The following is a 21,380-nucleotide window of genomic DNA, read 5'->3' as shown; positions in this document are numbered from 1 at the left end:
TTACAATGCCGTAACTCATAATAGACTGACAGTAGTAAGCGAAGTAAATCATTTTCAAATATTTCACATCAACAGAGCGCATCAAGTTGTTAATTAAAAAAACTGCACTATTTAATTTTCCAACTACATTATCTGAATGCTCAGTCCACTTCAAATTATGCGCGAGACACAAGCCCATAAATTTTGTCACGTCCGACTCGGTCAAATTGTCACCATTCAAAGTCAAAGTAAAATTATCGCGGTCTAGGACGGGGCGCCTGAGTTGAAAATTAAGCACCACCGTCTTGGTCTGATTTAGCGTCAAAAAATTGTCACGGCAAAAACCCGACATTAAATTAGCCGCCAACTGCGCCTCCTGCATTAATGCATACGACGTCCGGGCAAAAACGAGAGACGACGAATCGTCCGCATAATTCAAAAGCAATCCGACGGCTACGTGGAGCGGCATGTCACCAATGGAAACTTTGAAGCCAAAAGGAGAAATAATTCCACCCTGAGGAGTCCCTCTCTCAAGCAAACTCTCCTCAGAGTACACAAACTTCTCCAGCTTGCCGTCCATGACACGCAATTTGACCGCCTGCGTCCGGCCGGTCAACGCCGAACGCAGCCACTCCAACGCAACCCCCTCGGACGCCTTGAAATTCAAATTTCCGAAGCAGCAGCGGCACGCATATTGTTCCGAACGCGTTTAAAAGGTCGTAAAAAATTCCAAGTGCTTTTTGCTTTTTCTCGAGCTGTTCGTGCAATTTCACAATAAACTCAAAAAGAGCAGTCGCAGTGCACCTGCCCTTAATAAACCCGTGCTGCGAGCCTGGCAGCAAATTATTCGCCTCGTAAAATGAAAAGAGACGAAGCAAAAAGCACTTCTCAAGAACTTTGGAAAAAGTTGTCAAAACGGAAATGGGCCGATAATTTTTCACATCAAGTCGGTCACCTTTTTTGATCAAGGGGGTCACAATTGCTTTTTTCATCAACTTTGGGAAAACACCGTCGCGGAATGAAACATTTACGATATCCGCCAAGGGTGCAGCAATATAGGGTGCAACTCTCTTTACAAGGAAAATCGGAATTTCATCGCAGCCAGCTGAGCGCTTTGACGGCAAACTACGAAGCACACTTATTATTTCCTGCACCCCAGCCGGAGAGAGAAACAAACTGGAATTACAGGTGGGCAGCGAAATTGGGTTCTGCAGCGCATTTCCCAGCTCAACTGGCGGCGGGACAACAAAAACATTATTCAGCGCGTTCGCAATACACAAAGGGTCGCGCACGTCCTGATCACCGACAACTACCCGCTCAATTCGCTCCGTCTCGACAACTTTCCCTGCATTTTTTTTCAGCAAGGACCACGCCGCTTTAGTTCTATTTTCCGCATTTTCAATAACACGATTATTAGACGCACGGATCTCTGAATTTAGCCGCCGCAAATATTCCTTCTTTTGAGCTCTGAACTCCGCATTTTTTTCATCTCTCAAATCCGAAGGCGGAATTTTCTTTACTTCTTTCCCCAAGCGGAAAACCAAACCGCGCTGCCTTTTCACCTCCTCAGACAACTTAGCCTTTGTCAATTGATTTGCTCTAATTAATTTCCTCAGCTTGGGGAAAATTTTTTCAAACAATGAATGAAAGGTAGACAAAAAACAATTATATTTTTCATCAACTGTCACTGCGTAAGCCACAGCCAGCCACTCTTGCAAAGCAAGGCAAGCAATAAATAAGTTAATCTTTTCATCACTGAAATCTCGAACTTCAATTATTTTGAATTTATCCAGAATTACTGGCACTGCTACTTCAACTTTACAAATTATACTTTCATGGTCGGAGAAGAAATTTTGAACAACCACGGCAAATGCATCATTCATCTCTCCAGGGCCATAATATACTAAATCAATCAAAGTTGAACTCGCTGCTGCAACTCTTGTTGCACAGTCATCATTAACCAGGTACAACTCAAATTGAGCCATTAACTTATTCAGGCGAGCGGCCGATGCACTTGCCCGCAGCATATCAACATTAAAATCTCCAGCCAAAATAATCCTTTGCACGCGGCGCTTCTTCACTGCTGCAAAAATTTTGTCCAAAATATCCCATTTTTTCGATGAAAAAATTTATTTGCACATTATTTTCTGGATTAGATGGACGATAAAGAGCTAGGATTAACATCTTTTGCTCCCCTAACTCCAAAATTATTGCAGCAGTCTCCAGCCTGAACTCAAAAGAAGGAATTTCGACTTTTTCAAACCGTAAATTATTAGCCAACATTATAGCCACCTCGCCACGTAACCGCTCTTTCCGCCCACATCCTGCAGCCAAATGGTAGTTTAAAAAGTTTAAATTTCCCAGCTCATCAAATCTTAACCATGTCTCAGTAAGAATTAAACAATCAATATTTTTACAGTCTCTGAAGTTCTTTGATTTTTTTTTATCTGCAAAAGAATATGCTGCATTTGAAACTTTTTCATTAAAAATATATTACAATCTTTGAAAACCTGTGTTGATTTGTTGACTTAGAGAGGAAAAATCTTCAATTTTCTGTGATTTTGGCCTTCAATTGGCTGTTTTCCGAAAGTCATGCCGATCATTAATTTTACGCCTAAGACCAGATCAGTGGCCACCAATGAGTGCCAGACATTTATTAAGGCCTTTTACTTCCACTTCTAACCGGAAAATCTGAAAAATAAGAATAATGTAGAAAAAAAATTAATAAAGAAAAACAGCCACTCGGCCCTCGAGAAAGTCGAGAGCACGAACCTCACAAAATTTTCAGCCGGCATTCGCCGGTTCCGCGTTTGATTCAATTTCTGGTTATTATTTAAATGAGAAAAATAATTAAGTTCAAAATAAGCGACGTATAATACCGGGGAGAGCATCAAAAGGGCAATTAATGCAAAATTAAAGCAGCAACAAGGACTCGCCGGGATCGGAGACACAGCGAGTTTCGAATGAGACATTGAAAATAAATTACATAAATTGGTCCCAAACCTCATCTTAGATGATCCGGCATGTCCGAAATAGTTATTTAATTAAAAATATAACGTCACATTCAACTTAATTTTCGAGGTTTTGTTTGTATTATTTGTGTTTACATTTTATTCCCAGCTGGCAGCATTGGCAGCCATTGTGATTCCATTTGGTTCTGAGAGGGGAGAAGTGTCGATTAGAGACGTGCCGTAGATTCGGTTTACCGATCACGCTGTTCCACCGACGGTATTGGACCATATTGCATCTTATAGTCAATGAGAATTGGAGAATCGGCTAGAACCGGTTTTTTTTTTAAATCGAGCAAACTACCGAAAAGTTATAGCGTTTTAAAAATCACGATTTTACATTGGGCGAGATAGGGCGAAAACACAGAGTTGTAACTCTGTGGGCGAAAATTTCTTTCAACGCATTGACGGTGGCGCCATCCGGCGGTTCTCTCTCAACCAGTGGGTTTCTCTTCTCTGTCATTATCTCTACACTTGATGGTTCAGCAAGGGGCGGAAAAGGAAGAAGGCCATGCCTTCACAAGCCAGCTTTAAATGCAATATTTAGTAAGCTATTCTTCAATGCAAAATGTAAATAAATAACTGAAATGTTTCACAGAAATTGTTCGATCAGTTGCAACTGATGTTCAGGAATCCAAGAAAAAGATTTACTGGAAAAAAGAGGATCAATCTGCCACTGCCAAGTCACCAAGAGGACGGAAGAAAAAGTCCTGGAGCAAGATGATGGACTTGGTTGTTGTTCTGAAGTATGCTGATGACTGGAAGGATGAGTTCATCGAAGAGAAAAATCTTCGCAAAATGGTTGTGAAGATCCTGAGCAACATCAGAAACACTCCAAAAAGGAAGACAAGCAGCAACCCATTGTAACGTAAATGTTACCATTTGGAAATAAACAAACTTCATTATTTCCAGAAAGAAAATTGTTTTTCTTTTATAATCAAAATTTTTAACTATAAATTATCATAAAAGATAATGACATAAAAGTCCTTAAATAATGTACAGGAAATGCCTAATATTAGTCCTTATTTAATAGTACTTTTACCAAGAATAATGACTAAGAAGTTGAAGGGGTTTAGGCGTGTCGCCCTTCAGAACGACGGTGGAATAAAACCAGTTGAGTTGATTTAAGGTTTTTGTATTATGCCCGGAACTGAAATTAAAATACACATAGTAAATATCACATTGTTATTTTAAAATAATAATAATTTGTTGTTTTGTTAGGATTAACATTGGTCGAGAATTTGTTGTCAGAAATGCACAAGTGATTGTTTGTGAATTGATTGGGGAAATTACACGTGGGTAATCGTGGTGAGAAAATGTGCGCGAATTGGGCGAGAGAATTTGCACTGAGAACTTGGGAGTTATTGTTGGCTAAATGGTTCAAACACAGGGGCACTGTTTGGAGAATGTTATTTTGGAATCAAAAGACAATTACCCCATGGTGGGTTCGGGGATGAAGAGGGATCCGCAGCGGGGACCGTCGGTTGTTGTTGTCGCAATGGCTGGGAGGTGAGCACTGCCCATGTGGGCTTGTTCAGGTGGTAATTTGGAGCACTGCGCGCCACCAGGCGGCGGCTGCTACAAAGTCATTATCCTGTTAGTCATTTTTGACGACTTTTAAGGACTAAGGGAAAAGGACTTAAAAGTCCTTGTAAAATATAAGATTTTTCACCTGGGCAGCGGCCAAAGTTTTACAAATCCATATCATCATCATCATCTGCAGCATCAATCATATCGTAATCAACAATTCTGTACTTGGCTCTGATGTACTCAGTCGAGGGAGCTTTGAACTCAGAAACCCACCCAGGAATTCTAACTCCAATCATATTTCCACCAAATGCTAGTCCATAATCATTAACCACCATTTCGGAAAGATAATGTCTCTCATAGAGTACTCAGATTTGACCAGTTTCAAGAGTTTTCCGTAGATTTCACATTGAAAGTGGTCCTTGTCCTCTACAACAAGTCTCTCGAGCTCATTACCAAGAGCATTGTGAACAGTTCTGGAAAATTCAAAGGTACGACAAATGTGATCGTACGGGTTGTTTTGACGACAACTCTTACATTTCATCTTTAAGCCGTTGTAGGCAAGCAATTTCAAAGGTCGAAGTCACACCTGGGGTCAGTGACCATGACGCAGTTGTTTTGGAGCTTGCTGTTCGTCGAGAAGTGCTGCGACGAGTCCGGAGAGAATATTTTGACTTCAAAAAAGTAGTTTGGAATGATTTGGGAGCTGAACTTACTCGGAAAATGGAAAATCTTGAACTGACTTTTAGCTCAGTATGTCAAGCTTGGGAGCAGTGGCAGCAAACTTTCTTTGTCACACTCGCTGAAAATGTGCCTAAAAAAATTGTCCGCCCGAGAAAACGGAAATGTGCACCGTGGCTTACGAAAGAGGTCAGCTCACTCATGGGCAAACGTGATAAACCATTTTCCGCCTGGCAGAAAACAAAATCGGCCTTCTCGCGCCTGGAGTTTGAAAAAGCGAGAAAATCTGTGCAGAAGGCAGTTCGCCTGGCCCGGGACAAGTGGATGTGGGAGCTGGGCCGCGGACCAGGAGGGAACAAATTTTTCTGGAGCTTCGTGAAAGAGAAGAGCAAAGTTTCGCCCGCTGCTGCAGTGTTTGAAATTGATGGTGAAAAAGTGACAAAGCCCGAGTTAGTCGCCTCTGCTTTCAGCCGCGTATTTGTCAAGAACTTCAACACTGTGCAAAACTATTTCCCTTTCATGCGCCGATCACCAGCAAACGCAACAACCCCTGTGCTATGTGATATTTCTGTTAGCGCTGCGAGTGTGTGCTCCCTTCTGCGGCAAATAAAATCAAATGCAGCGACCGGCCCCGACAACGTGCCCGCGATTGTGCTAAATAAATGTGCCGCCTCACTCGCCCCCAGCCTCGCTCGAATCTTCAATCTTTCCCTTCGGCAGGGTGAACTTCCTCAAGGGTGGAAAACTGCCGCAGTCACCCCAATTTTCAAGAGTGGGAAAAAAAGCTGCCTAGATAATTATCGCCCCATAAGTGTCACTTCATTGGTCGGAAAAACATTAGAAAGGTGCGTGCGAGACAGGGTTGAAAATTTTATAAATGAGAGCAAAATTATTCCCGACTGCCAACATGGGTTCAGACAAAAAAGGTCGTGCACCACACTTTTGTGCAAGACCTTTGACAGTTGGGCCAGCAGGCTGGACGAAAGAAGCGGGACGCACGTCCACGCCATCTTCTTGGACTGGGCCAAAGCCTTCGACCGCGTCCCACATGACCGCCTGCTGTCCAAACTCGCCCACTATGGCGTCGGCGGCAACCTCCTAAATTGGCTGAAAAGTTTTTTGACCGACCGCAGCCAGTTCGTCGTCTACGGAGGAGCAAAATCAGAGCCTGAAAGTGTCCTGTCCGGAGTCATCCAGGGCAGCGTCCTGGGGCCGCTGCTGTTTAACATCTACGTCGCCGACCTGCCCGCCAACATTGACTCTGAATTAGTACAGTACTCGGACGACGCCACCCTCTGGCGCGAAATTCAGAACCTCTCGGACGTCGCCATGCTGCAGGCCGACCTGGACAGTGTCCGGGCGTGGTGCGACAACAACGGCATGTCCCTGAACCCGACCAAGTGCCACGTGATGGACGTGACGCGCGCCCGCACACGTCGGCATGACGGCTACACAATCGGCGCCTCCACCCTCGAGTACGTCACCGACGAGCGCCTCCTCGGCGTCCAAGTGTCAAAAGACCTGCGGTGGAGCGAACACACGGACATCGCGCGCGGCAAAGCAGCAAAAGTGCTCTCGTTCGCGGCGCGAAATCTGCACGGCTGCACGCCGCGCGTGAAAAATTGGCCTACCAGACGATGGTGAAACCGCTCCTGTTCTACGGCACCCCCGCGTGGCGCCCTTCCTACGATACAAACATCAACAAATTCGAGCGAGTGCAAAAAAGAGCCCTCAGGTTTGTGTACGGGCGGCATATCCCTGATACGGCCGAACATGGGCTGCTGTCGGTGCAGCAGCAGCAGCTGAAGTTCAATGACTTGATGTTTTTCAAGAAATGTACCAGTGGCGAGACTGATATGGACGCAAAGGCGAGAATCACCACCGGCCGAGTGATGAGAAATAGTGACGGAGAGCACCGGTGCGCACAGAGCTCGGGCGACAAAGTTTTTCTTTTCGAATTGCAAATCAGTGGAATTCCATGCCAACTGCGTTAAAAAATTGTACGGTTTCTCAGTTTAAAATTGCATGTAAAGAATATCTGACTGTTGTTTAAAATTTCCCCTTTTCGGCTCCAGCTCGGCAAGTAGATTTAATTTGGAAACACTTTTGCTTTCAAATTGAGTTTATGAGTTTTAGTAAGTTGTTTACTAGGGCTGGCTGCCAATTCTCTCTTCAATGTAATTTTTCCCCCAAATAATATTCGACTTGTTGTGAGAGAATAAACGAATTGAATTGAATAATATCAGAATAATATAAGTTTCGTTTCTGGGAGAATAATATGGTTCTCTCGAGAGCCAAATTTTTTTCAACTCAGCCGTTTATAATTTTAGCCGCATGTAATGAGAATAATGATATTTGTGTTTTATTTTTATGAAGCGATACCATTTTTTTATTTTATTAAGGACACGCATTTTTTAATATATGAAATTTGAGATTTTGGTGCGTTCTCGATGGTGTGTGTTGTAAGTCGAGGTTTACGGAGTGTACTAAAAAATTTAAACTTTTTATTTTATTAAATATTATTTAATAATATAATTTAAAAAATATTATATTCATTGCGCCGGCGCATTGGTACTATTCTGCGATTCGTTAACCCTGGATGGGGGAGGTAATGGGGGTGTACGTAGTGGGGTGTAGGGTATAAGAGAGGGTCAAGCAAAGGGTCGGCATCATTCTGGGCTGCTCGAGAAGATCGTCCGTCCTTATAAAAAAATCAAAATGGAACCCTTGACCCCTCCGATCTCCCCTGCTCGTCCTGCTCAGAATAATGTAAGTTGTTGACGATGAAACTTAGAAATTCAAAAAATATTAAATGTACGTCTTATTCTTTTCATATAGGTGGATGAGGTGAAGGTGGAGCCTGTTGAAGAAATGGATGAAGAGCCATCCAAGCCGAGCAAGTTGAATGAAGCAATGGAAGAAGATTTTCAGCAGAGTTCGAGAGCTTTGGACTTTTCAATGATTAGCTCCATCAGCGGCTATTATAGTCAGGAACATAGTCTTGCTGTGAGTTATTGAGAAATTATTATTAAAAAGTTCAATATTTTCATAAACTGTTTTCTTTTTTCAGTCGGCTGACACAGTCTACAATGGTAGCAGCAGCAGCAGTGGCAGTAGCAGTGATGAGAGCAGCTCGATGGATATGAAGGTGTGTTTGAAATGAACCAAAATTTCTGAATGAATTTTAAAATTTGTTACATCTTGTCTGCCTAGAATGATGATTTACCTGACGATCCTCACAATCTGCGCATTCTGCACACCTTTGTTGAACTTGATCTGCTGCCAAGGGAAGTTACTGGGATTCATTTGATTTCCATTTGGGATTTCTGATTTTGTACTGTACAATAAGAAAAATCACAATGTTGAGCTCAAGTTTTATCTACGTGTCGGAGAGCGCCAAATCATTGTTACCGAGTTTCAAGACTTTTACAGAATGTTATTCAGCAGTGATCTTGCCACTCTAGAGAAAGATTACGGAGAATTTATTTTGTTTGAGAACATTGTTGGTAAAGTTAAGCGAGATGCTCACAATTGTGAATGGCTAATTCTGTACCAAGTTTGGGATAATTATCATCACCGACTTGGAGTTGACAACGAACCTTTTAGAATTGTAATGAGCGAAAGGCAGCATACCAGACTCCAGAAAACTATGATTTCAGAAATGCACGTGTCGCATTTATTCATGAAAAAACCCACTGCTTCTGCAAACATTTGTCTGTCCACTGCCATTGTATGGCAGTGGACAGACAAATGTTTGCAGAAGCAGTGGGTTTTTTCATGAATAAATGCGACACGTGCATTTCTGAAATCATAGTTTTCTGGAGTCTGGTATGCTGCCTTTCGCTCATTACAATTCTAAAAGGTTCGTTGTCAACTCCAAGTCGGTGATGATAATTATCCCAAACTTGGTACAGAATTAGCCATTCACAATTGTGAGCATCTCGCTTAACTTTACCAACAATGTTCTCAAACAAAATAAATTCTCCGTAATCTTTCTCTAGAGTGGCAAGATCACTGCTGAATAACATTCTGTAAAAGTCTTGAAACTCGGTAACAATGATTTGGCGCTCTCCGACACGTAGATAAAACTTGAGCTCAACATTGTGATTTTTCTTATTGTACAGTACAAAATCAGAAATCCCAAATGGAAATCAAATGAATCCCAGTAACTTCCCTTGGCAGCAGATCAAGTTCAACAAAGGTGTGCAGAATGCGCAGATTGTGAGGATCGTCAGGTAAATCATCATTCTAGGCAGACAAGATGTAACAAATTTTAAAATTCATTCAGAAATTTTGGTTCATTTCAAACACACCTTCATATCCATCGAGCTGCTCTCATCACTGCTACTGCCACTGCTGCTGCTGCTACCATTGTAGACTGTGTCAGCCGACTGAAAAAAGAAAACAGTTTATGAAAATATTGAACTTTTTAATAATAATTTCTCAATAACTCACAGCAAGACTATGTTCCTGACTATAATAGCCGCTGATGGAGCTAATCATTGAAAAGTCCAAAGCTCTCGAACTCTGCTGAAAATCTTCTTCCATTGCTTCATTCAACTTGCTCGGCTTGGATGGCTCTTCATCCATTTCTTCAACAGGCTCCACCTTCACCTCATCCACCTATATGAAAAGAATAAGACGTACATTTAATATTTTTTGAATTTCTAAGTTTCATCGTCAACAACTTACATTATTCTGAGCAGGACGAGCAGGGGAGATCGGAGGGGTCAAGGGTTCCATTTTGATTTTTTTATAAGGACGGACGATCTTCTCGAGCAGCCCAGAATGATGCCGACCCTTTGCTTGACCCTCTCTTATACCCTACACCCCACTACGTACACCCCCATTACCTCCCCCATCCAGGGTTAACGAATCGCAGAATAGTACCAATGCGCCGGCGCAATGAATATAATATTTTTTAAATTATATTATTAAATAATATTTAATAAAATAAAAAGTTTAAATTTTTTAGTACACTCCGTAAACCTCGACTTACAACACACACCATCGAGAACGCACCAAAATCTCAAATTTCATATATTAAAAAATGCGTGTCCTTAATAAAATAAAAAAATGGTATCGCTTCATAAAAATAAAACACAAATATCATTATTCTCATTACATGCGGCTAAAATTATAAACGGCTGAGTTGAAAAAAATTTGGCTCTCGAGAGAACCATATTATTCTCCCAGAAACGAAACTTATATTATTCTGATATTATTCAATTCAATTCGTTTATTCTCTCACAACAAGTCGAATATTATTTGGGGGAAAAATTACATTGAAGAGAGAATTGGCAGCCAGCCCTAGTAAACAACTTACTAAAACTCATAAACTCAATTTGAAAGCAAAAGTGTTTCCAAATTAAATCTACTTGCCGAGCTGGAGCCGAAAAGGGGAAATTTTAAACAACAGTCAGATATTCTTTACATGCAATTTTAAACTGAGAAACCGTACAATTTTTTAACGCAGTTGGCATGGAATTCCACTGATTTGCAATTCGAAAAGAAAAACTTTGTCGCCCGAGCTCTGTGCGCACCGGTGCTCTCCGTCACTATTTCTCATCACTCGGCCGGTGGTGATTCTCGCCTTTGCGTCCATATCAGTCTCGCCACTGGTACATTTCTTGAAAAACATCAAGTCATTGAACTTCAGCTGCTGCTGCTGCACCGACAGCAGCCCATGTTCGGCCGTATCAGGGATATGCCGCCCGTACACAAACCTGAGGGCTCTTTTTTGCACTCGCTCGAATTTGTTGATGTTTGTATCGTAGGAAGGGCGCCACGCGGGGGTGCCGTAGAACAGGAGCGGTTTCACCATCGTCTGGTAGGCCAATTTTTCACGCGCGGCGTGCAGCCGTGCAGATTTCGCGCCGCGAACGAGAGCACTTTTGCTGCTTTGCCGCGCGCGATGTCCGTGTGTTCGCTCCACCGCAGGTCTTTTGACACTTGGACGCCGAGGAGGCGCTCGTCGGTGACGTACTCGAGGGTGGAGGCGCCGATTGTGTAGCCGTCATGCCGACGTGTGCGGGCGCGCGTCACGTCCATCACGTGGCACTTGGTCGGGTTCAGGGACATGCCGTTGTTGTCGCACCACGCCCGGACACTGTCCAGGTCGGCCTGCAGCATGGCGACGTCCGAGAGGTTCTGAATTTCGCGCCAGAGGGTGGCGTCGTCCGAGTACTGTACTAATTCAGAGTCAATGTTGGCGGGCAGGTCGGCGACGTAGATGTTAAACAGCAGCGGCCCCAGGACGCTGCCCTGGATGACTCCGGACAGGACACTTTCAGGCTCTGATTTTGCTCCTCCGTAGACGACGAACTGGCTGCGGTCGGTCAAAAAACTTTTCAGCCAATTTAGGAGGTTGCCGCCGACGCCATAGTGGGCGAGTTTGGACAGCAGGCGGTCATGTGGGACGCGGTCGAAGGCTTTGGCCCAGTCCAAGAAGATGGCGTGGACGTGCGTCCCGCTTCTTTCGTCCAGCCTGCTGGCCCAACTGTCAAAGGTCTTGCACAAAAGTGTGGTGCACGACCTTTTTTGTCTGAACCCATGTTGGCAGTCGGGAATAATTTTGCTCTCATTTATAAAATTTTCAACCCTGTCTCGCACGCACCTTTCTAATGTTTTTCCGACCAATGAAGTGACACTTATGGGGCGATAATTATCTAGGCAGCTTTTTTTCCCACTCTTGAAAATTGGGGTGACTGCGGCAGTTTTCCACCCTTGAGGAAGTTCACCCTGCCGAAGGGAAAGATTGAAGATTCGAGCGAGGCTGGGGGCGAGTGAGGCGGCACATTTATTTAGCACAATCGCGGGCACGTTGTCGGGGCCGGTCGCTGCATTTGATTTTATTTGCCGCAGAAGGGAGCACACACTCGCAGCGCTAACAGAAATATCACATAGCACAGGGGTTGTTGCGTTTGCTGGTGATCGGCGCATGAAAGGGAAATAGTTTTGCACAGTGTTGAAGTTCTTGACAAATACGCGGCTGAAAGCAGAGGCGACTAACTCGGGCTTTGTCACTTTTTCACCATCAATTTCAAACACTGCAGCAGCGGGCGAAACTTTGCTCTTCTCTTTCACGAAGCTCCAGAAAAATTTGTTCCCTCCTGGTCCGCGGCCCAGCTCCCACATCCACTTGTCCCGGGCCAGGCGAACTGCCTTCTGCACAGATTTTCTCGCTTTTTCAAACTCCAGGCGCGAGAAGGCCGATTTTGTTTTCTGCCAGGCGGAAAATGGTTTATCACGTTTGCCCATGAGTGAGCTGACCTCTTTCGTAAGCCACGGTGCACATTTCCGTTTTCTCGGGCGGACAATTTTTTTAGGCACATTTTCAGCGAGTGTGACAAAGAAAGTTTGCTGCCACTGCTCCCAAGCTTGACATACTGAGCTAAAAGTCAGTTCAAGATTTTCCATTTTCCGAGTAAGTTCAGCTCCCAAATCATTCCAAACTACTTTTTTGAAGTCAAAATATTCTCTCCGGACTCGTCGCAGCACTTCTCGACGAACAGCAAGCTCCAAAACAACTGCGTCATGGTCACTGACCCCAGGTGTGACTTCGACCTTTGAAATTAACCCAGCTGCGTCACAGAGGGCCAGATCAAGAATTTTAGAAGTTGAGTCCGTTGTGCGGGTTGCATCTTTAACAAATTGTGTCATAGATAGGTCGTCAAAAAGATCTAAGAATTCGGCTGCAGGTGCGGTTCCAGCAACTGGCGGGTCCAGCTTCCAGTTCACGTCAAGGTTGAGATCGCCCGTGAGAATGACGCCATCAAATCCGTGTTTGATTTCCGCGACCCGCTCAAGTGATTTTATTAGTTCATCATTATATGCTGCGGTTGCATTTGGCTTTCTGTACGCAGAACCGACCAAGATTTTTAATTTATCCATGCGAATTTCCAGCCACACAACTTCCGCTCCTGCTTCGAGGTGTTGGAGGCGGCGGGGGTGCAAATCGGGGCGCGCTGCAATCAGAGTTCCACCCGCGGCGCGGCGACCACCTCTCCTATCATTTCTAAATACGGCATAATCGGGCGGCATGATTTCGTTATCTCCTACGTCGGGAGACAACCAGGTCTCATTTATGCAAACGAGATCTGCGTCAATGTTATCAATTGCCGCGAGGATGTCCGCACGTCTTTTTCGGTTCGAGAGAGAGCGAGCATTAAAAGAGTAAAGCCGGTAGAGAGTGCGATTTCTATTGCGAGTCGTGGGTTTCTGGCCGGCAGTAGGGCTCGGTGGAGTGTCTTCGGCGCTAATGAATGAATCTGAGAAGTTAGGCAACGCGCACGACCAGCACGTATAGCCTCCCGCGCGAAATCTCTTTGTTTCTTTTGGTGCAAATCGTAGGCAGGTTGAGTGATAGATGGCGGAGCAATGGTCACAGGTAATTTTTATTTGATTCCGCCTGCCAGGCCGCGAATTCCCAAAATCCAGTCTCGTTGGGCACCAGGGCACCGCCCATCAGCTTTGCCGCCGCGCTTTCAAAATTTTCGCCTCGATCTCGCTCACCTCAATCACCATGTGAGTCAAGCTCACTACTTTTGCAGCAGTAATACTTGATTTTCCTTCATAATAATCACAATTTCTCACTGTCATAATTTTTAACAATCAATTAATGTAAATATATAATTATTATAAATGTTAAAAGGCAAACAGAAAATAAATCGACTTCTATTGGTTGTGAATATGCACTATTTGTTGCACATTAACTTTGGCCTAGGTGCATAATAAATAAAAACAATGACAATGGCAGCCGTGAAAAGTCCTGTTAAAAATGTTTTTCCGACAGAATTCCACACTGTCTGTGTGGAATATTCTGAAAATTCCACCGTTTTGAGGGCCAATTTATCATCAGTGGATGAGATTGACGAGTGGGTCAAAGAATTTTCAAAAATTTCTAGAAGCTGTTGGATCGTCGAATACTGTTACGAAGAAATGGAAAGGTTTTTTTATATCTCATTAAAATAAGTACTCAATTAATTAAATAAAAATACAATCCCTCTATAGGTACCATACTCATAAAAGGTTTCACTGCCACCTTAGCAAATTGAACAAAAAAGTTGATTCGAAGCGAACAACAAATTGCAAAGTGACACTGGATATTAAAATCAAGCTGGTGGGTGTAATTAATGATTTTTCATTGATTATTATGGTTTTAAACCCCATAAGTATAATTTTTAATGAAAACTATTATTAATTAAAGAATTTCAAGAATTTAAAGTATCAGTACAAACAAACAAACAATAATGGACCAATCTTTTTACAACATAGATTACAAGAGACACCAAAAAAAAGGATAAATATCTCAGACCTGACAAGCATGGTATTGTCCGTCAAGCTGTGATCAAATTTGAAGGCGTGCACAATCATCACATCTTAAGTGCGGACACACTTCGATTAAATCGAGTAGATCCATCGACTGCCGCTCTGTTCGACAAATATTTTGACGATGGGAGTACAGCTGCTCAAGCAAGGAAACGTCACGAAGACTTACTTATCAGCAATGACGATTTTGTGAATCTTGCTGATGCTAATATTAACCCTACCAAAAGAACTGTCTCCTATTTGTTTGACAAATGGTCAAATAAGCAATTTGGTGTAAAATCTTTAACACCAATTGAAAAGACTCAAGAAAAAATTGCTTCTGGAGATTACATTTCAAGAGGTAGTTTGAAAATTGAATTTTTCCTAAAATGCAATACATTAAAATCTTAAAAACTTTAGATGTTCTTGTTAAGACTTCAATGGAGGATGGCGAGTGGTGCATCCTCATTGTGACACCCTTGATGAAAAGGGTGCAAGAACTGCCGCACTCTGGTGAAACACTCTTCCTTGATTCAACCTCACATGTTGATGTGACTCACTGCACCTTTACATCAATGTGCTCTGCCACAAAAGCTGGTGCAATGCCACTCTGCATTTTGCTGCAAAGCCACCAGACTCAGACTTGCTATGAGATGGCCTTTAACTTGTACAAGAGAGAATGTCCAAAAGGATTTGGTGGCTCTGAGGTAAAACTGAATAGCATTATCCTTAGCATTAACCTCCAATTAATCACAAACATTTTATATTCCCTACCAACAATAAATTCCAATATTTATTAAATTAAAACAGAGTTTTAAAAAAATCTTACTCAGAGACTACTTCATAATCCAATAATAAAATTAAAAAAAAACATACATTTCTAAATGAAAATGTACTTCATTTTTAGGCGCCTAGTGTCGTAATGACAGATGACAGTTCTGCGGAACGAAAGGCGGTTGAGTCGGTGTGGCCAACAGCACGTAGGTTGCTATGTGTGTTTCACGTACTCTCGGCGGAGTGGAAGTGGCTCCTTTCCAACTGCAATAAAAATGATAGGCAGAAATTAATGAATCTATATTACAAGGTTAATATTTACGTGCAGAAAGTAAAAATATAAATGATTAATCTAATTTTGTGAAATTCATATTATAGGCTGTCTATGCTAACACATTGGAGGAATTTGAAAGTGCTTCGGAGAGCATTTTAGCTCAAAATGAGGCGCATCCTAAGTATGTGAAACGCTTTCAAAAGTTTGCAAAACGAGTGGAAGAGTGGGCTATCTATGCACGAGTTGGTGCTATGAATAGAGGCAATGATACCAACAACTTTGCTGAGACTAGTATTAAAATTGCTAAAGAGGCTGTCATGCAAAGAATGAAAGTAAGAAAGAAAGAAATATTTTCAGATAAATTGTTACATAAAATTGTAAATAAAAAATAGGCTTATAACCCTGTGGCTCTGATCGAGTTTGTTATCGGACCGATGGATGACTATTACAAGAGACGATTGCTTGACCATGCACACAACCGACATTCGGCACATTCACTGGTTTTCGACAAGATGCTTAAGCGAGCTTCGTCCATTGACCCCAACAAGATCATCAAAATTGACGAAAACCTTTACAGCGTGCCAAGTTCAATCTCAGCTGGTAATAAAAATATTGATTTTAAATTATAATTAATTAGAAAATAATCTTCAGTTTAATTCTATAAGGCCCTAATTTCCATATACATAATTCATGACACTAAAATTTATTTGATTTCATAGCATACATATTTGATTTGATTTAATTGAATGAATGTGAAATTTCCAGAGACGTTTTATGAAGTCAGAACAGACAGTGGATTTTGCTCCTGCAAATCTGGGGAGAGGGGAGCTTTTTGTAAGCATATGGCTTTGCTTGTGAAGTATAAAAAGGCAGCAATTCCCTCAGCTCCACCACTCCTCAGTTCTGACCGAAAACTTCTAGCCAAAGTGGCCCTTGGCGACAAAACCCTGCCGACTAGCTTCTACTTAGGGCGAACTGAGGTTGCGTCACCTACTAGCTCTCCACAAAAAGGTTAATAAAATAAAATTAAAATTTTACATCTCATAATTAACTATAATTAAAATGTGATTTAAAACTTGTGCAGCATGAATGTATAATTTTTTTTGTTAAAATTATGAAATTATTTTAGGAAATCAATGCAATAGCCATGACGAAGCATCTGGTGACAATGAAGATGAGTTTTTTTACAATAATGAGATGGAAGTTGCTACAGAGACAGATGAAAATGTCTTTGATGAAGCCGACAGGGCCGAAAAGAGGAAGCAGCTGGAGAACGATTTCAGCGACTTCCTCGACTTAGCTTTGGTTAATATTTCACCTGAACTTGTTGAAAAGATGGGAAAGGCACTCCGAAAGCCAAAAACTACTCCAGCTGCTCAAGCTGCTTTGGTGGCTTTTTACAGAGCTGTCAACTCTGTGCTGTCCAAGAAGGGTCGCACTGGTGTTAATCCATCTGGTCGAGCAAGGCGTCGAGTAGGAGTATCCAAGGGAGCAGCTCAAATCGCAAGTGGTCGACCTCCGAAGTCTCAGTCGGATAACAATGGTCCTAAAAAAAGAAAAAGAGATCTCAGTCAGGCTGTCAAGGACAACTGTGCTAATGCAAAATCGCATTAAATAGTCATATGCATCACTTGATGTTATTCCTATGTGCTCATTTCCTGATTATCAATAAGATAAATATGAAGTATAAATAAAAAAAATAAAATTTGACGAGTATTTTTCTTTTATTTTAATGTGCTCCTTTTGTATTAAATATGTTTAAATATAATTATTCCTTGAATTTAGTTTTAAAGGATGCACAATAAATAATGTATAATTAAGAACAGTGCTTACTTTTTTACTGTGTTGGTGATTTTAAATTCTCAATCAAAACGTCTTCTTTTCACAAAATAAATCTACAAACTTCACTTGTGAGGTCTCCGTTCTCGAAATAACTGAAATTACACATTATCACAACTAACAACGTAATTAAAACACGTGAAATTTGCACTACCTATAGTTAAATCACTTGAAAATAAATTCTAAAAAGTCACAACATAACAATTATATATTTACTCCATTTACCAACTCCAAACAAAGTACACACCCACCACACTCAAGTTCAGCGTGACGCGTGACTACTTGAATCACATCAAAATCCTTTTAAAGAACTAGGATAAAATTGTTTCACTAATACATATTTATATAACATATCATTTCTTATGAAAGCCAGAAATTGTGATTATTATGAAGGAAAATCAAGTATTACTGCTGCAAAAGTAGTGAGCTTGACTCACATGGTGATTGAGGTGAGCGAGATCGAGGCGAAAATTTTGAAAGCGCGGCGGCAAAGCTGATGGGCGGTGCCCTGGTGCCCAACGAGACTGGATTTTGGGAATTCGCTGCCAGGCCTGTCACAGAGGCGGCACATTTGAACGGGTCCGGGGTTCAAGGCCACCTGGCCGCTGAGCGCAATGCACATCAAAGTATGCCAGAATGCGTGCAATGCTGTTTTTTTCCGCATCATCAGCCGGACTATTGCTTTATTGAAATAAACATCACGACCTACTTGGGCGTTGCTCAGGGTGCACCAGCAGGACAGCGCGCAGTCCTCGGAGACCTGCAGGGTGGTGAACCCGACATCGCCAGGGCCGGTCGTCCTCGGGGCACCTGAGCGGGACCACGGCAGGTGCAGTAGGGCAACGCAGACAAAGGCAAGCAGAACTCCACTTCCACCAGTCATTTCGGTATTTTTGGATTTTTCAGTTCTCACCGGAGAGCAAGGGACGAACTACCCCGGTGGTTGTGTGGTGGGGCAATTCATAGGCCCCTCGGCCCTCCTGGTTAGTCTGTAACCTCAGATGTGTGCGAAAGAAAGGTCAAAATCTGGGGAGCAAAACACCAGCGTGTGTTGTTGACTTACCAGTTCAAGGCCGGGCCTATCGACCTATTAAACTAGTATTATTGTTTAAATTAGTACTTTTGACTAAACACCTTTTACGTGGAATTACGTTCCGAGACGCGAGATACTGAGACAAAAACCAGTGTAAAAAAGTTAGAAAATTCCTGTTGTGATAATAAACAATTTTAATTGAGGGCGAAAATTTCCCAAAATTAAAACTCTTTAAAACCACCCCAATCTGTCCGTATTGTTTTGTGCTGGACAGCTGTTTCGGCTATTGAAGCCTCATCAGCAGCACTTTGCCTAGCAAATCAAATTCCACCCGCAGCGATTTTTGTCTCAGTATCTCGCGTCTCGGAACGTAATTCCACGTAAAAGGTGTTTAGTCAAAAGTACTAATTTAAATTATTTCCCGTTCTGAGTGGTTTCTTTGGGTTTTTAATTCTCAAAAAAATAGTATTATTGTGTAAAACTCCCCTTAAAGTAAACTTATTCTACTATTGTGACCCATTATTTTTCCCTCAGTACCTAGTCAAGAGCTATTAAAGCAACCTTGTTCTGACATTATTTTATGTGATGCAGGTTGCATACCTATTGCCCCTGAAGTTGATACATTATTCTAGTATTATTCTCCCATTTATAAAATGCATTAAAAACGTATTATTTTTTGGGATATTAAACTAATATTATTTTAAACTTAAAGACATATTGCAAGGAAAATTCACGAGAAAGTATTAAACTCATATTTATCTGTACTTATCTTGAAACTTAAAACCAATATATATGCCAGCCAATTTGATGACGTATTTTGTGATTTTGTAAGTTGACTAGCGTGCGCTTCTTATATTTGAAGGAAATTTTTTTTTTTTTTTAAATTTATTTTTGCATAAAAAAGGATTTATCCTTACATCTCGATCCACATATGAAATGGCAAAAGTTATTTTAAATTCATTAGTCATTTATTACAAAAAATACTTTCAATGAATCAGATTAAGTCCGATTTCTACAATAAATATTCAAAATTAAATAAAATCGGGAAAGGAAATTAAAAAAAAGAGATCGCGATAAAAGAATTGCCCCTAGAACCTAGAATTCTAGCCGTCTCAAATAATTATAATAAAATAATTCATGAACTGTATTTTTTACTAATATCACTAACTTTAAAACCAGATTAAGTATATTTGAGGATTCCAAGCATTTTTATTTGAAATGCATAATAATATATATATGCGTGATTAAATTTAATCATGAATTTTATTGCTTTAATGATTTGTTAATTTATTCGCGACAAATTTGTCGGCTATATATATGCAACCTGCAATACAAGGGTGATTCTCGTATTGCCTGCATGTAAGGAATCGGGTGTTGTTGATAATTTTGTTAAAAGAAATAATATGAGTGAGTTCCTGATCAACCCCATTTAGATAGAGGGTGCTGTCTGTTGTTGCGAGTCAGGTTGTGCCTTCATGTGGCAACGCAGCGCACCCATTGTCAGCCAGGTCAGTTTCGCTCTGCAATGCATTAGACCTTTTTGTACAAGGGGAAGGTGAAGCCAGCGAAAATAACTCAAAGGAAACAAAAAACATCTCCTGAGGCTCGCTCGCCTGCATCGCCAACTGATTTCAAAGGAAGGAAAGATTTTTCTCTCCTGTGTGTGATATCAGATGTGCAGTTAAAATTCATTTCAGTTTAAAATTATTTTCTTTTGATCTAAAAATACGAAAATATGGCAAAAAATTCTAAATAAAAATCCTCACCTAATGTGATTTTTTCAAGGAAATAAAAAAATCCGAACAGGGATAAAATTGCGAAAATTTGATATTTTTATAGATTTTTAATAAAAGATTAGTTAACTCCCTAAAGGCCTCTTTTCTAGAGAGAAAAATGTTTGGTTGAAAAAATTCCAACAAGTGGTTTTCTTAATAACACGCTCTATAGTTAACCATTTTTACCTCATTTTTTCTCATTTAGATTTTGATATCAAAAAATTAAAACGAGCTACATGATTATTTGTAACGTAATATTGTGCGCAAATAAATGAAGAATTTGGGGATTTTTTATATTTAATTTAGGGAGAGTAGAAATATGTAAATTAAGGCATATTATGCTATTTTCCTTAATATTTACCAGACAGTGATTCAAAATAGCGTCAATTAAATTGTGAACATAAATAAGGCAGAAATAAACAAAATCGTAAAATTTGAAACTCAATGGTTAATTAGAATATGAGTTATGAGTAATTAACACGTTTTGGCACGCCTATTCTGGCGGCGCGAAAATCCGGCCGTGCTCTTGACAGAGTAAAGCAGAGATTTTTCATTATACGCAGACAAAATTTCAAATTTTAATACTTTTGCTCCTAATTAAAATAACAGTTTCAATTTTGAAAAATGCTTTCAATTTTCTTTTTAGCATCAACTTTTGTATGAAACATTTTTCTGTAACTTCATCTGGAGCCAAGATTTTGTTCAATTTTTGTAAAAGTAAAATATTGTTCATAAAACGTGTCATTTATTAGTACACTGTTAAATAATTATTTAAAATTTAATAAAAATCATTGCAATAAAAAATTTAATCAAAAATATAAAAAAAACTCATTACCAGCAAAAATTCAAGTTTATTGAATTTTTATTTTAAATTGTTCTTCAAGAACTCGTTAAATTAAATGTTGGAAAATTTCTAGAATAAAAAATTTTAATACAGGCAAATTAAACCAGACAAAATTGAATGTCAGCACACGAGAAATAGGTATAATTTAATTTTTCAATAAAATTTTAAAACCAATTAACACAAAATATAATTATTGAATTATTTATAATATGATCAAAAAAGCAAAATTGTAACTGAACAAATGCTTAGAAAAAAACAGCGCGATATTTTTAATTAGACAGTCTTACTGCAGGAAACTCTGCCTCTGCAAGATGCATTGTTATTTTGTAAAGAGAGA

The 21,380-nt window shown here is 40.7% G+C and overlaps 2 protein-coding genes and 1 long non-coding RNA gene across 9 annotated transcripts in view; 1 reads left to right on the top strand and 2 right to left on the bottom strand.

Annotated features, from left to right (window-relative positions):
- LOC132204966 (protein trachealess-like) overlaps positions 1 to 21,380 on the bottom strand; it is a 224,560-nt gene that overhangs the window by 123,810 nt on the left and 79,370 nt on the right. The gene's annotated exons all lie outside the window — the stretch shown is intronic.
- LOC132204967 (uncharacterized) lies at positions 13,612 to 17,304 on the top strand. 5 transcript variants are annotated; one of them, XM_059633768.1, is made up of 10 exons: positions 13,612 to 14,143; positions 14,208 to 14,316; positions 14,472 to 14,865; positions 14,925 to 15,211; positions 15,412 to 15,588; positions 15,657 to 15,884; positions 15,945 to 16,152; positions 16,318 to 16,386; positions 16,438 to 16,563; positions 16,682 to 17,304. In XM_059633768.1, exons 1-10 carry the CDS (start codon positions 13,941 to 13,943, stop codon positions 17,164 to 17,166), a joined length of 2,286 nt encoding a protein of 761 aa, XP_059489751.1. In that variant the 5' UTR covers positions 13,612 to 13,940; the 3' UTR covers positions 17,167 to 17,304. The 5 variants fall into 5 exon arrangements, with proteins under 5 accessions (XP_059489751.1, XP_059489753.1, XP_059489750.1 ...); XM_059633770.1 differs by having other exon boundaries at positions 13,612 to 13,749; positions 13,990 to 14,143; positions 16,318 to 16,563; positions 16,682 to 17,303; XM_059633771.1 differs by having other exon boundaries at positions 13,613 to 13,721; positions 14,102 to 14,143; positions 16,318 to 16,563; positions 16,682 to 17,303.
- Positions 15,264 to 17,677, bottom strand: LOC132204969 (uncharacterized). Its single transcript, XR_009442637.1, has 4 exons — positions 17,546 to 17,677; positions 17,386 to 17,486; positions 16,871 to 17,098; positions 15,264 to 15,542 (listed from the first exon to the last, which is right to left on the bottom strand). It is a non-coding gene; the product is annotated as an uncharacterized LOC132204969 (long non-coding RNA).

This window comes from Neocloeon triangulifer, unplaced genomic scaffold, assembly GCF_031216515.1.
Source record: "Neocloeon triangulifer isolate White Clay Creek 2 clone unplaced genomic scaffold, ASM3121651v1 ptg000026l, whole genome shotgun sequence".
In the NCBI taxonomy this organism is placed as follows: Eukaryota; Metazoa; Arthropoda; class Insecta; order Ephemeroptera; family Baetidae; genus Neocloeon; species Neocloeon triangulifer.
This window is presented reverse-complemented; position numbering and strand designations above follow the sequence as displayed.

Bases quoted from the DNA above. Each gene is read 5' to 3' on its own strand.
- LOC132204967 (XM_059633767.1), top strand. From the start codon at position 13,941: ATGACAATGGCAGCCGTGAAAAGTCCTGTTAAAAATGTTTTTCCGACA. The intron at 14,144-14,207 runs GTTTTTTTATAT...ATCCCTCTATAG, and splicing joins TGTTACGAAGAAATGGAAAG to GTACCATACTCATAAAAGGT. The intron at 16,153-16,317 runs GTAATAAAAATA...TGAAATTTCCAG, and splicing joins GCCAAGTTCAATCTCAGCTG to AGACGTTTTATGAAGTCAGA.